General features: G+C 42.1%; 1 protein-coding gene across 1 annotated transcript in view; it reads right to left on the bottom strand.

Moving 5' to 3' along the window:
- LOC142970061 (neural-cadherin) overlaps positions 1-16,370 on the bottom strand; it is a 295,060-nt gene that overhangs the window by 152,921 nt on the left and 125,769 nt on the right. Inside the window, exons 9-15 of the mRNA XM_076110212.1 lie at positions 13,007-13,175; positions 11,559-11,729; positions 10,534-10,706; positions 9,317-9,484; positions 6,708-6,957; positions 1,246-1,373; positions 760-946 (exon numbers count right to left, since the gene is read on the bottom strand). Of these exons, the coding sequence (XP_075966327.1) occupies positions 760-946; positions 1,246-1,373; positions 6,708-6,957; positions 9,317-9,484; positions 10,534-10,706; positions 11,559-11,729; positions 13,007-13,175 (1,246 nt within the window). The remainder of the gene's footprint in view (positions 1-759; positions 947-1,245; positions 1,374-6,707; positions 6,958-9,316; positions 9,485-10,533; positions 10,707-11,558; positions 11,730-13,006; positions 13,176-16,370) is intronic.

The raw sequence follows: 16,370 nt of genomic DNA on the forward strand, positions 1-16,370 counted from the left end.
GCAGTGATGAATCGTGCTTCACTAATTAGAAAGCTGAGTTTGGCATTGTTGTGTGAGGAGAACACTACCTGCCTGAATGTACCTTGCCAACTCTTTGGTGTGGGATGAATAATGGTCTGGGGCTGTTTTAATGCGACAGGATACGACACTGCTGTTATTTTAACTCTGTAGCTACAGGTTGGGGAAGGCCCTGTCCTCTTCATGACAATGACACTGTGCACAAAACCAGGTCCATAAAGAAAAGAAAACCTTATCCAATATCTTTGGAACGAAAACAGAATGTGCCGATGTGCAAGCCAAGACTTATCCCCTAACATCAGCGGCCGACCTCACTAACGCTCCTGTGGCTGAATGGGAGCAAACCGCCAAAGAAGCTGTTCCAGCAGCAGTTTAAAGAAGATGTTCAACACATCACTATGGGTGTGATGTTCAGGTGTCCACATACTTTGTGGACTACAGAAGAAAGGCTGACATTTTGGTAAGCTATTGTCACATAAGTGCAGGTGACAACCTGTTGGGGAATTGAATTACCAAATGTTTCCTATGTCCTAATTCACAGTTTCACCTCTATGAACTGCAGCTTCTCTTTATCCCTGACAGCTATAACACAGTACCGGTTGAACTTCATGACAGCTTTTTCAATTGCTGTTCTTGCCTAGATGTAACAATAACGGACAGACTGCAAAAAGCACCACAGAAATCAGAACTCAACGACTGATTCAGTCGCAGGCTGTTCTTATCAGCGGCAGTCTCACTTACCAGAGTTGGGCTGTCCATGTTTGCCGGGCCGCGCTGACTCCCAGCCATCCACAGACTGAACCTCCAACAGGTAGGAGCTCTTGGTCTCGCGGTCAAACACAGTCTGCGAGTAGATGAGTCCCAGCTCCGGGTCGATACGGAAGTACTGGTGGTCTCCACTGCGATCCTCCAGCAGGGAGTAGGAGATCTGAGCGGTGCGGGGGGGGCGGGGGGGGGGGGGGGGGGGGGGGGGGTTGAGGCAGACACAATTATATAGAAGGCCAAGTGGCTCCAACACAGTTGAACAGCTCATTTAGACAGCAAGGAAGAACATGTTTTGGATAATCAAAAACAGAGGGAGACTGAAAATGATTGAGTGCATGTAGTTAAAGGGCAGAGTTCTAAACATCCTTTTCAACTGGTCATTCTGAAAAAGCAACATCACCACTTTTACCACAGTGTGTGTGTATGTGTGTGTGTGTGTGTGTGTGCACAAAGTGTTCTTACCTTGCCATTGCGACCCAAGTCGAGGTCATTGGCTGAAACCTGGAAAACCAAAGTTCCCGATTCTGCCCCTTCAGTGACCGAGGCCTCGTAGATGGAGGAAGTGAAAAATGGGACGTTGTCATTTACATCTAGAGAAGGACGAGAACAGGAGGAAGTGTGTTTAGGGTATACCAAAAAATTAGTTTTTGCATTGTATGTGTGGTGTATTTGATAGAAACATTTCAGATGATTGATGGGCTCTTAGCAAAGCCCAAATTGGCATCAGCACCAGGTGGTAGCATCCATCTAGCCATCAATCCATCTAACCACACCTGCTTATTAACAACAAATGGTTGTGATTAGCACAGTTATCAATTCAAACGAGAAGATGTTATTCTTTAAAAAACAGTAACAGGCCAAGGCATACATTATATGTTACAGATAGATTGATGGATAAAGCTCATGAGAATTATTTGAGCACAACTTTGGACACTCAAAGGATTTGCATTATATCTAGTCCCCTGCAATCGTTTTGCTCCGTTTAGCCCCGTTTGACAGCTCATGCATAGAATTGAAGGGTTATTGCAGTTCAATTTGCGTCTTTTGCCGACAATTATTTCATAACACTTATTTGCCACTTATCTTAAATTACTTCACCCCTTAGTTCAAATGACTAAATGTCTTTGCAAATGCACGTTGGCATTTAGACCAGAATGCATGGCTTCTGGGTAACGCCAAATGCACGGGGCAAATGTATCTGGCTGTACTCCGTTGCGTTTAAGAATTCAATTATAGATCCTATGAATTACATATAACATCCCTGATATATTTCTGATCGTTTAGCCCTGTATTGTGATGGCAAATTTCCCCTATGACTTATCTGTTTTTATTGTCTGACCACTCAGTGTTTTGGCCCTTTTTGTTTTAGTAAGGTTAATAAATGTCAGACATGGTCAGTGAGGGTGTGTGTGTCTTAATCAGGGGCATAATGTTGTCAGCTTAGATAAAGGGCTGAATGGGGATGCAATCAGTGGACCATTCAGTGGTTAACCATTCAATGGTTGACCAGTGAATGATCACTGTTGTCCAGATGTCCTAGTGATGAACTCCTCCTATGCCACCATGTGCTCAGGGCCTTTATAACTCGTACACAACCAACACTCTGGGTTCTTCTTCCTTCAGACCGCATTGCATTCTGTATGACGATTGAACCTTCTCTGCGCAGAGAATAAATACTTTAAACTTCTTTTCTCAATGTTTCTTAATTTCAGTATCATAGGACTCACTCGGTACTATTGAATAGTTTTTTCCACCACATTATTCTGTAACTAGACTCTTCAGAAGCTTTTGGTGGATTGTGGTTCTCCTGCTTTAGCTCCAATACAAAGGAGCAGCTTTCACGTTAGGTCAGCTGGGTCAGTGCTGTGTGAAACTGGAATTTATAACTTTAAATAATATTGTCTTCTATTGAACTTTGGTTTTTATTAATGTTATTTTGAAGTGCTACTTTTAGTGGAAAAGAGAACTACTACAACTACTACTTACTTAAACTACTACTACTTCCTTTTGGCAGAATGTAAGGAAACGACATCCGAAAGGAACAGCATTGGCCATTTAAATATGTGCACGTGCTTCTTCCTCGTTGATTTATTAATAACGTGAAGCCTCATTTCTCCTGTTTACCTTGTAATCATTGTAACAAAAGAAAGAAATATGAATTTGTGATATCTTTTCAGAGTTGTAAAATCCTGCCTCAGAGTAGAGCTGTGCGATATTCAATATAATAATTTATCGTCTTTCAATGGAATCATGTCGTGATCATATCATACATTGAGATATTGTTATATACAATTGAGTCTTCTAAATTGATAAAACACAAAACAAGCACATACTCACTCAGATTTCTTATAAAATCGGTTTATTGTGTGGCTATTGGAGGGACGTATAGATAGGAGTTAATCCTAGTTTTCAACGTTTACACTTTTTTATTTATGAGACATAAATCCTGGAAACAAGAACATTGCAAGGGATCAGCATTAGCACCATAGTGGTTCCCTCATCATCTTATTGATTCTTTTTAAGCCCACACATTTACTGTAGCTCTGACAAGTGACGTATTAATGTATTAATAACCCAATATGTAATTTTCTCTCGAAAAAAATAGCATAAATTAGTTTGTTGACTTAGTGAAGTAGAGCGGGATCATGGGAGTTGTTGTCTTTAACATCATTCCTGTCATGCAGTCAGCATCTCCCGGTTAGGATTCATTAAGTGTTCATTGCTCCGGAGGTTTTTACCGGGATGGTTTCTCTGATGCGGTTCGGCGGACAAAGGACATCCTGGAGGGGCTGCGAGCCGAGCTGCCACTAAAGTTTGGTCAGCTTGATTCTCTGATAACTGGACATCTCGGCGTTTAGGAGTTTTTTCTGTGACTCGACCCGACTATGCTCTGCTCCTCTCAAAAACGAACGGACCCCGTGATTAAAATCCACTATAATAACCATTATAAACCACTGAATAAAACCATTTCACATTAAATGTTTCTCTCCGATGCTGCTCGGCAGACACCGTGTTTGCTCAGCTTGTTTCTTGGAGAACTTCACCATATTTCCCAGACGTCCCGGTGTGGCATCAAAAAGTCAAATCGACAGGTGGCCAGGTTTGGCAAACAAACTGTTACCTTGATTAAAATGTATGGATTCCTCCAGATGTGAAAAGTGTTGGAAACATTTAGGATAATGTAAGGACGCATCTCAACAAGCCAAAAAACACATGTCCAGTGGTTTTTAGACATTTTAAAGCACACAAGTTACATATTATACCTCCAATGTCATTTTTACTGTTGTGGTTATTCTTCTGGGTCCTTTTGGTGCCAAGAGGGTCAGAACATGCCAACTCAGGCTAATTAATAATGGCCACAAAATGTTCCTTAGCTTACATCAGTTACCTTTAGCCATAACAAGAGAGAGAGAGTTACATTATTCAGAGAGATGAAGCAGATAGTACCATGAACCAGTGAGACGGGCCGTGGACTCCAAAGTTTGCTTTAAAAGCAGAAGCCAAATCCTCACATAGTTAATTTAAGGTCACGTGCATGACTTGAATAGTGCAACACATTAAATCTAATGCTGCTTCATGTGCCATTCCTCCTTCCCTTTCTTCTGTGCAAATGTCTTAATCTATGAATTAAAAATGGGGCCTTAAATCCATTAAAGACCTCCCTGCCTGCCTCAGCCGCAATGCCTCTGGAGGAGTCAAAGAGCTTTCTTATTAAGACAGATAAGCAAGAGGAGGGAAGGGCCAAAGAAAGTGGAGAAGGGGAAGTTAGAAGAGGGACAGAGAGAGGAGCAAGAGAAGGGAGAGGGTCTGTGAATTAAATATTTCTCACTGGATTAAAACCAACTTGATGGAATGAGGTGTGTGTGTGTGTGTGTGTGTGTGTGTGTGTGTGTGTGTGTGTGTGTTGTCGAATGTGCACGTTGCAAAGGGATTAAATGTCACTGAAACAGAGTTACACCAGACTAAAGTGATCATACGAAGGGCCTTTACACACTGAGGGGCGTGACCAAAAAACAGCATTAAAATGCAAAATACTCTGCAGAGAATATGTTGCATTAAAACTATTTTACGGACACGATTTGGGACACTTTTACAATAAAAGGTTAGAATTGGTTTGTGCAGGCGACCCGGTTCCTATTGACCCAGAGCAGTGTCTGGCACTCTGTCTGAAGCAAACTGTATAGCCTAAGCTGCTTATTTGATTGGGTTTCCTTTCAGCAAAATGCTCTGAGTGAATTTGACTTCCCTCTGGTAAACAGCTATTGTATTTGTCAAGCGCTTTTATTGTTAAAGGTAGGAAGCGAAGGAGTGGATCTGGTCTACGCGGCCTTTGTCAAAGTTGAAAGGCTCATACATCCTCCAGACATCAAAGCTGGCAGTAAATGATGCTGATTAATCAACCTAAGCTCACTTAGAGAGGTACTATACACGTGCGCTGTAAACTGGTACCGTGATGAAACGCATCAGCGCTGGCGCTAATGTTGACATTTCTGAACAAACCTATAAAAATCTGGATTTCATGGGTTGAAATGGCTCAATAGCCCAATAACTGTTTCAAATCAGCCCTGAAACCAGCAAGGCCAATGCCTTGATGATGTAAATGCCTTCTAATCAGAGGCCATTGAGAAACTCCTGCATCACACATCCATGGATGGCGGTTCATGGTGCTCTTAGAATTAAGTTCATTGTTGCTGTCGCAACAATGTCTTCATTCTACAACATGATAATAAAATGTTTTGAACCAGCGGTCATGACATTAATGCCGGCAGAATAAAGCTCTGTCTGTCAAGACACTTGGAAATACACTAAAATTCTTTCCTTTCCACCGGTATTTACAGCCATGTGAAGGCAGGTCTCTGTTCCATCTGCAGTCTCTAACTGGACTGATGATGTCACTATCAAGCAGCAATTAAGCACAGCAAACCCGCTAATTAAATGTTGTGCAACCGACATCAGACGGTTGTAAGTTAGCCACAGAACCCCCTCTGCTGATGTGCACATCAAAGTTTTGTCGTGTTGATAAATCGTTCTACAGTTTCTTCCTCACGTCGACAGCTCACACAGCTCCACGGAAAATTGTGAACTTGTCTGTATGTTCCAAGATTTAAGATTTTTTTTCCTCTTAAATGGAAATGAATGAAAATACACAAACTGTTGAACCAAAACACATCAGGTGATGATGCTGCAAATGGTTAATGTGTCAGTCACATGTAAAATATGAGCAGCTAGATCTTAAAAGGGTCCCGCATTCAGTCTTTGAATAAGCACGGGGCCTGATGCTGCTCTAGCTTTTGTTATTTATATTCTGAAAAGTCCATTAAGCCCATCTCGTGAATTAAACGGCAAAATCTATTCTTCCATTAGCTGTAGCTCATACAGCTGCTCAGTGTGCTGCAGTGACATGTATCACAGAACCTTTCACTTCACTACAATAATGAAACATGAAATACTTTGTATCGATTAACCAATATTCATCTCTCACAACAACGATTCCCTTACAAACTGTTGTTTCTCCTCAATACTTTGTGTTTATCCACAATACATTTTGTGCATCTTTGACTTTTCTTTTTCTTCACAATGCTGTCTTCTTTCTTTTCACCTAAACTCTATATTTACGAGGGAAAATCAATCAACTAGATCCCCTTGATTACAGTATCTTTAGCCTCAGAATGTAGCGTTAATAACACTTATTAATGAAATAACAATGCTATGCAATAATGCTGTGTTTAATGTTATCATGGAATAGCAGGTGTCAGGAAAATATATGTAAAAAAACATAATTCACGTGAAATACCGAACTATTACACAGAAACACGATAGTGCTGGGAGACAACAAATAGTAACGCATGGTTTGAGGAATGAATTACATTTGAGGATCGTTAAAACTGCTTCAAATAAAGCGCATACTATTCAATAAGGCTCACCTGTGACATTGATGTAGACCGTGGTGAAGGCCGCCAGTGGTACAGCGGCGACATTCTGAGCTCGAACCCGCAGCATGAAGTTCCTGGTGGTCTCGTAGTCCAGGGGCTCCGCCACAAGGATGGAGGCAGAACCGTCCTCTCGGTTGGGGGTCAAGTAGAAGCGAACTGGCATGTTGGTCTCAGGGACCATGCCGTCCTCCAGGTTGTACGTCACCCTGGGATCCCCGAGAGGGGAGGTGGCTTTGATGGTCTGTTTGGAACGAAGAAGAGGATTCGAGGTCACGTCTCAATATGACATGATATCTCGCTCATGTTCGCCTGCATAGGTAGGTGGGACTTTGAATAATGTAGTTCTCATTGTCTCACTTTTGGAATAAAAGTCAGGCATTATCACTTCATGTAAGTGAGAGATGACCAACAGAACCAAATATTTAAAAACAGACACTCATTTCCAATTGACAGAAGTTTTACATGTTTCCAATTATCAATTTGGAGAGCTGGAAAAAAATCCCTCGTGCCAGCAATGACCCTAAGGACAGGAACAGACGCGCAGGACAGCAGCTGCGGAGCTTTAATGGAAGTGTGCATTCTAAATGGCAGAAAATGATCTGCCCAATGGAAAAAAAAAGGGTTTCATAGCATGATAATGAACACTAAAGTATTAAGACAGTCAGTCCTAAACTGTTGGACTAGACAACAACTCCGCTGGGATCAAAGGGAAACACACTGTTCTTCATTCTGCAGTCTCTATAAACTAATTAAGGAGACCTCATTCACAGCTGATGCCATATACACCCCAATTAAAATTAGAAAAATGCCATCTCTGACATGACGTGCTTATGGGTGAACTGGCTGTATGTATTCAACCTGCGAAGTGTAGCAGTTACAATAATGAGACATCCCATCAGGCATGCAGAACTGGCAAACATGCCTGACTAGTGCATGTGCTGATTTCGGTCATAAAAAGCTCAAGTTTCCACGGTAGAGCTATAACAACCTACTGAGAGTCATTGCAGCTTTGCACAAACGGCAAATCAACACCACACTACCGTCTCGATTAATACACTGCACTGTGGGGACCGCGCTCCGTGTCTTTAACAGTAACATGTTCACACACACACACACACACACACACACACACACACACACACACACACACACACACACTCTCATGTAAAGCACTCTCCTCTGTCTTTTCATTTCCATCGCTCTGTTTGAAATATTCATCAGCAACTTTAATGAGCTTAATTGCTTTCAAGAGATCCTTGGAAAATTCTGTTGATTAGTTGAAACCGTGTAGTGGCATGAAAGGGTAATATGAGTAATCAAATGCACTTGACGGGATACATCATAACTGCAAAGATAATCATTGGAATTAAGGCCGTATTTTAATGTCTGCATTTTTCTATATAGCTGTGGTTCCTAAACCTGTAGCTCCCCTGACGTCCCCAAACATGTGTTACAGAGTTTTACTCTTTTGTTGCTCATCATTGACTCAGATTTACTGAACGTTTGAGACTTAAAATCAAATGAGGTGAAAGGGAAGATCTGCCACCTTTTATGTGGATGGCCCAATCAGTGTTTACAGTAAATGTAGTGTATTGAAAGGATACATTCTAAAACACTGATTGGACATCCAGATAAAAGAAGGCAAATTTGACTAAACAACAACATAACAGCATTGAGACTTTTTCAGGAAATGAGGCATCACATTAGTTCATGCAGGACACGGGAGTCATACGCCCCCAGCTGTAATCGGCTGACAGCCAGCTGATTGAGTCATTGTTTGTTATCAGTCACTCACCAATCGCAGCCTCAGTACAAGGCGGTCTGTTTAAATATGAATCCCTGCTAAACCAATGCTGCTACATACCGCAGCTTTGCCGCCTCCGACTTTCTGGTTCAACGTGCATCGCGCAAAGGTTCAAATGGTATTCAATGTCTTGCTTTGGGCCCACTCGTGTCTCGTGTATGTGCTCCCCGTTTTGGCTTTGCATGCTGCTTGGCTTGCGGCAGTGAACATTCTTTTAAGAACATAACTGTATTTCCATCTGTTGCAATAAATGGCTAAATCTATGACGAGAGTGTTCCTGACTGAAGTATACAAATGTGCGTGCATATCTGCATGCTTACACTTGTGTGTATAGATGCCTGTTTTTTTTTCCCTGTGCCTTTGAGTGATTAATTTATCTGCTGCATAGTTCTTTCTGTAATTGAATTTGGAGCAACACTGCAGCACAGTAGCTGCACTATAATTATATTTCTGTTTTATTAGTATTGCTTTGTCTTTTACCCTACTTTAATACATCTTACTTTGTATTGCATTTTAAATTCCTGAACCTTTTATTTATTTATCTACCGTTTCTTCACTGTTGCTTTCCCAGCTGGGTCGTGAGCCTCGATCAGCTCACGACGAGCCTGAATCTCCACCCTTTAGGCCACCACTGCCCCCTTGTTTGTAAGATGCCATATGAATACAAATGTATGCCTATTTTGACTTGTTAATTTTGTGCTTGTGCATCTGCGTCCTCTGTCTGCCAACTACCACACCCCTCCCCTCCCCCAACGTACCACGATGGCTGTGACACCCCCTCCCTCCCCCAACGTACCACGATGGCTGTGTCTCGGACGGTGTTTTCTGGTATGACCACGCTGTAGCTGTCTTTGTCCCACTGTGGAGGCTGGTTCTTCACGTTGGTGATGGTGACGGCCAGCTCCACCGAACTGCTCCTGTTCCCACCGTCAGTGGCCACGATTTCCCTGGTGATGTAGGTCCTCTGTGGTCATGAATGCACAGAGATGAAGAGAGATGATCACTTGATGGTGCGTTCTTGTGTTGCAGATCAGTATGACACAGCGATCATTACAGCTTCCTTAAAGACTGATAAACATTTTGGAAATCTAGATCACACAGCTCCCAGCAAGCGATCTATTTTTCTACACTTCTGTGCAGGGATTTGCACGGCCAACTGTGGAGCAGCAGCATTTTGTAACCCTTACAAGAACAATTTTTCAAATTCATGAAGCCAGTTTTTCACATTTTTAAGATTGTTTTGTGGTTTTAAAATATTTGCTGTTAGCAATTAACACAACTGAGATGATCACATGGGCATAGGCTGAAATAAACGTGCAGGCAGTGCCTACTAGTGTATTACACTTTATCCAGTTGTACTCATTAGTGGAAAAGTTTTGTATCTTCGAATGTGAATGTGTTCTAGTGCGAACCGTTCTCTCTGCAAGGCAAAACACTGGCATGGTGCCCTGTGTTGGTGTAAGATGCAAGGTGCTGAGGATACAGACATTCATTCCTCTTGGCAATGGAAGATGGCGAGTTTTTGCTTTTTTTATTTTGGGGGGGGGCATGATCATTGTGGCACTCATCTGAGGCACAGACTAGTTTTGCACACAATACGTGGCAATCTCACTCTATTGCTTGTTCGTGTTCCCACCTAGATGTTTTTCTCGCTGGTGGTGAAGCAAAGGGTTAGAGGCAGCAAGATGAGGAAAATATCAGCAATGTTATTTCTCCCGATGCCAAAGAAAAGGCAGTGAAGACATTATCCCATATTCAGGTCTGCTCCTTGCCACTGGACTTCTGCCACCTCATTCACAGCAATACTTGAATGTACTTGAATGCAAATATACTTGCTTTTCTGGCCATGTACTAGGAATAGTGCCATGGTGTTTGCTTGTACAGTTGCTCGATATATAATTGCTAAACTTGAAACGCATATATAACATACTGTATGATGTAAGCTTTTAAATAGCAAGCTGAAACTTTCCCTTTGGTTTGGTATTGTCTGTTTGTATACAGTTTAGTGTGTACCTGGGAAATGGGCTGGTTGACATACACCCAGCCTGTCAGGGGGTTGACCCTGAGATACTCAGGCTGTTCACTGGACATGGAGTACGTGATGGCTGCGTTGGTGCCAAAGTCATCGTCATGAGCCGCCACCCGCAGGAAACTGGTCCCGATCATTGTATCCTCGCGAAGGAAGTCTGTTGGGGAAGAAAAGGAGGTGTGCTTTAGGCCCCAGTGGTTCTGAGAGGCCTTCTATACCGTGTATTCAGGCAGTAACTTCAGAAAACAACAACAAATCAAGAACAGAATCTTAGACAACAAATACCTTCGACAAATAAAACACAAGCTAATTAAGAAAGACATTCATGAGAAACAATGGAACTTAGTAACATCACAACAAACATGTCCAGGAGCAGCCCTGTCTCCTACAGACCGTGTTCCTACACAATTAAACTACATTGTGAATTACGCTTGGAGGGAAAAATATTATGTTGTGGTGTAAGTTTGCTTTTGACGCATCACAAATAAGTTTCAAATGAGTCCGTCATAGTCCGTGTAAGGGGGGGGGGTCAGGGTGATGGTAGGGGTAAAAAGAAAAAACAAGTACTGTTGTTGCATTTTTGTTTTGTTTTGTTTCAATTCTGTAGTAATTTTAAGCAAAAACATGAGTTTTAATAACCCTTACCAAGTAGTTGTGTTGCCTAAACCTAACCAAGAAGCTTTGTAGTCTTTGTTTGTTTTGTTTCAATTAACACCGTCAACCACGTGTTTCAAACTATTAACTGTAACTGCCGCAATCCGGAAGAAAATTAATTTCATTCAAAACATAATTGAGAGTGCAGTTAAGTTGTACACGAATGTGACTTAGTAGAAGACAGGGTTGCCAGGAGACACTACAAACTGAGGAACGTGCATTAGTAACTGGATGAAGTTCATATTATTCAGTTTTTGTTGTCAAAATAGTGAAGATGTTTTCCTCACTGCAAGTTGCAGTGGGTTGAGCTCTCTCAGTGACCACAGCTCACACGTTTACACTAATATCTACTTACACTCGTATCGGATGTTCTCAAACTTGGGACTGTTGTCGTTCTGGTCTAGGATGAGGATGTTGAGCTGACAAATGCCAATCAGCGGGTCAGCCGCCCGGTCAGTGGCAGTCACTGTCACTGCGTACTCCCGTTGGCGTTCGCGATCAAATTTCCTGGCTGTCACAATTACTCCTAGAGACACAAGAGATAACGAGTTTGATGAGACAGCTGAATCATACCAAATGACGCTTCGTCTCGAGTCCCCAGAGCATTTGCAATTTAACACTAAAAATGATTTCCTCTGCTTGCCTTGAAGCTACATTTTAAAGACAGTAGAGCAGATGGAGAGCAGAAGAAGAAGGGAGACTGAAGTAATTATCATCAAATCTGAAGAGAGATATATTTATTCTATATTTTAAACTGCTGGATCGTTTATCGGTGACAAAAGGCCGATCTGGTATCGGATACGACTGTTCTATAAAAATACCAATTCAGTACATTTATATCCATGTATATATTTGTTACATTTTGTTTTCCAAAGTCAAGAAAGCCATGTTTAACTCAAGCGTGGTGTTGTCCAGTGGGGCGTACAGCTTATTAATCAAACACTGCTATCAGATTGGTACTTGGTATCGGCCCATACTCAAATCCCAGGTACCGCATCCCTACTACACATACTGCTGCTTCTGAGGTGAAAGGTAAATGCTGTTTGGCACTTATTAGTCTTTACTTTTTTGACATTACATCCAAACCCTTGACATGACCGTGTGACCTCACTAGTAAACTTGCAAACACAACATGGGAAAGGAAGCTGCTGCAGTTTCCGGCCTTGGGATTGTTGTAACCAATACATCTGCCTAGATGCCCAATCATATTCCAGGGTTTTTTAACAAACATTTATAGACATCCAACAGTATTGTACAATTTTCCTGTTAGTAAAAATGGTTAATTATGTTCATTTCTTGTATATCAAGTGCAAAAACAGTATCCCAATACGTTTAGTATATAGAGCATGCTGTATATAGGTAGAATTATAGATTCGGGACACAACATGACGTTGATACTGCAAGCAAATCACAATATAATATTTGTCCATGGTCATTGCACAAAGACAGTAGATACATTTTGTTCACAAAGGGATAAATAATTTGATCCATTAAAGACAGATTCATTGAATTGTTTCAACTTATTGTGTACAACTTTTACAAAACCGTTTATCAAACCTACTGTATGTTTTCCAGTATGTCTCACAAACATTAAAAGTGAAACTAATTTCACCACTGAAGCCATGAAGCATTTAAGTTATGATCCATTTCTCAGCAAAATGACAACTACCTTTAACTGAGTCTAGTATTAAAACAGATCTACAAGATTTTAGACTTGTAAACTTGTAGACACCCTGCATGCCTTGTTGTACTCTATTAAATATGAGACATAGACTGTGTATGTTTGTGTGTGTGTGTACGTACCGGTGTCTGGGTGGATACTGAATGCGGGCACAGTGGAGTCTTTGTGCATGAAGCCGTATGTGACCCTGCCATTGGAGCCCTCGTCAGCATCCACAGCGTGAACCTGCAGAACGAACGTCCCCGCCGGCTGGTTCTCCAGGACTGACGTGCTCTCTCTGTACTGCTGACACTTAGGAGGATTCAGACAGCGGGCGGAGGTAGGAGGAAGAGAAGATCACAGCAATGAAAGTGTGGAGAAACTTGGATCAGTGCTCTGTTCTATCGAAACTGTAATCAAGAGTATGTGGGAGGTAGAATTTATTTTGAAAGGACAGATTGATGAAGAAAGAAAGTAGGAAGCCTGGGTCCTGCACCATCTCCATTCATTGATTTGCTACATGTGTCTGTGTAAGCTGGATAGTGGTGATGGGGTTCAGGGCTCTTGAAGCCTATCCCAGCACCCATTGGAGTGGAGGCTATTGGCAACGGTGCTCAATAGCTGTGTGTTGATGTGCTCACTGTGCCTTGGTAACCATGAAATCTGCTGATCTTTCGGCACCCGCTTTGTTAGCTCTGTCTACAACAAGTCCTTTTTTTATTGGAAGTGGGGCGCCACACTTCACAGTAAGCCTTCAGCAGTGTACTAGCAAATAGCTGCAGTTAGAAATAAATATGACATGAAGCAGGTATGTTTCTGTCAGGTGAGTAAAGCCTTTTGTTGTTGAGCCATGTTTGTGATTTTACTGAATAATTGAATGCACAATAAACAGCAGTATGGAAGGTAGACAACCCGATATTTCAAAAAGACTGTGGTGAACAGATGTTCCACAGACATAATATGTCTTATGTACGTGTTAGACAAAAAGAATAAAAAGGGAATGTGACACATGGACATTTACTCCTATAAGGGTGGCACCTGCAGTGCATGCATTAAACACCCCATGGGAGTGCATGAGTGGGCTTGTGTGGTTGTTTGCCTGCTAACTAAAGATTAACCACTCACACATGACAAAACCGGTAAGAGCGTATGCTGGAAATCAGACTTTATATGCGGAACTGGCATTTTGTCGTTTTATTCTCAAATTGATAAGAGAAACATTGTGCTTAACATTATCTGCTGTCATGTTTAAAAAAAGCTATTCCCAACCATAAAACATTAACACTGCTCTCCATGAGGTGTTACGCATTCGTTCTTTGAGTCCTCATAGAGATTCATTAGGCGCCTTCAGTTCCTGGTGAGTTGCAAGGTAGCTGCTCCGTGTTTGGGTTCTCAAAGATTTTGTCAATCACTGAACTTGTCAGACACACAGAGAGCTTTATTATCCTCATTTACACGCTGCCTGGGTTTCGCTCACTCCCCCTACCCCTCTCTTTTTCTCTCTGGTCTCTCATCTTTCGCTCTCTAGCTCTTTTTTCCCCCACGTCTCGCTGGATTGCTGACGCTCATGTGCCGACAGTGGAATGGAAGGAATCCCTCAGTACTGCTGCTTGATGTCTTGCTTTGACGTCTAACTAATGACAGTGGAACTCTTTTTTATCTTCCCTCACTTCCTGCCTCTTCCCATTCTTCCTATCCCTTCTACCCCGTCCTCTATTCTTCTATCGTGGAACAATGCTTTACCGTTCTTTGCCCCTTCAACCCTTCCATCTGAATTCATCAGAAGCTTTTGGACTTTTTGCCTCCAGAGCTTCACATTTTTGCTTTAAAGCAACAAAATACGGAGGGACTTTGATGAAGATATGCAGGTTTGCATTCAGGCATTCACTCATGCAATGTATCAGAGTGCTCACAAATGCTCAGTCAGTGTTAAAAGAACCCAGGTGTGTGGACCGGTCACATTCCGACCAAACACAACAATAAGTCTGAACACAAGGAGATGCTGTGATTGATGTGCCTGGTTACCAATTCTGTGATTTGAATGGACAGAATGTCTGGGAACAGCCGCGTCTGCTTTGGTGAACTTAAGATTGCGTCTCTGCTTTTTGCAGATGATGTGCTTTTGGCTGGCTTCATCAGACCGTGACCTTTACCGTGCGCTTGGATGGTTTGCAGCTGTGTAGCAGTTGGGATGAAAGTCAGTGCCTTCAAGTCTAACACCATATACTTCGCTGGAGTTTGAGTTTCTTAGGCTCTTTGCTCAAGAGTGAGGTTGTGTAGTCGCCAGCAATGTGGACGTTGTGCCAGACCGCCGTGCCAAAGAAGGAGCTGAGTTTGAAGGAAACGCTCCGGATTGACCAGATGATCCAAGTCCGACCCTCACCTGTGACCGAACGAAGAGATCGCAGATCCAAGAAGTTGAAATGATGTTGCTTCACGGGGTGACTGGGTTCACCCTCAGAGAAGTTTAGGAGCGAAGGAGTTTGAGGTCCAACTTTTTTCTGTTCCAATACCGATTCCAATATATCAGCGTACCGAACGACTAAAAGAACCAATTTGATCGTAGCTCTCTTTTCCCTGAATTTAAATTCTGTAACCTCAAAGCAGAGAACCCATTGGGATTGATTTCATCGAAGGGAACATGAGGGCAAGGTCTGCTGTGGCACTAAACACTAAGAAGTTGGCCGTGTGTGACTGAAAAACGTAACTGATGGCGAAAACACTGAATTTTGTAATGACTCTGATGAAGGCTCTGATATTCACTGTGGATTACTAGCGTCTGGACAATCCACTTATTAAAAATCTAGTATCATCTAGGAATAATACCAATTAGATTTCTCTACTAAGATATAAGTGTGTGTGAAAAAAACCTGTAATAATACCCCTGTGACTCCACATTAACAAATGTCTTTTTGTGTCTGTAGTGTGATATCTATGCCGCTGGTAAAATGCAGGATCTGGCTATACACTAGACATCCTGCCTCCCTGTATTCCCACATCTCAGTGTCTGCCTTTTGCCCCTTCTGTCTTGGTCCAGCTCTGAGTTCCAGAGAGAATATAGTCCGTTGTATAAGATTGGGTATCAAAACAAGATTAAGGGCCTTGCTGCTGTCCTGCTGCTGGCTGCCAGCGACAGAAGAAACATCCATTTACATTGGATGTCTCCACTAACAGAGACCAACACTGCAAATCTTCTCAATTTCCTGTTCCAGAACTTTTTCCGCTCAGTTTCTTTGTCCATTTTTGACCAAAGACATAAATACAACAGCTGTGTTTGTCTCTTCTATCTACTGTAGTGTTGTTTTTCTTTCTTCGTATTTTTGTATCTGCTTCATTTGTTGTTTTTCATCTTCAGTTATGCATTTTTTGTATTCAGGGTTCAAGGGTTTCTTTGTCTGTTACAACCAACATCCTGCCCACAGAAAGAAGCGAATGAATCACAGACTTGGAGTATGATGCCAGCAGGAGATCCTGAGAGAGAGAGACTGGAGCATACAGATCATATGA

Source organism: Anarhichas minor, unplaced genomic scaffold, assembly GCF_050575085.1.
Source record: "Anarhichas minor isolate MPS153535 unplaced genomic scaffold, ASM5057508v1 ptg000042l, whole genome shotgun sequence".
In the NCBI taxonomy this organism is placed as follows: Eukaryota; Metazoa; Chordata; class Actinopteri; order Perciformes; family Anarhichadidae; genus Anarhichas; species Anarhichas minor.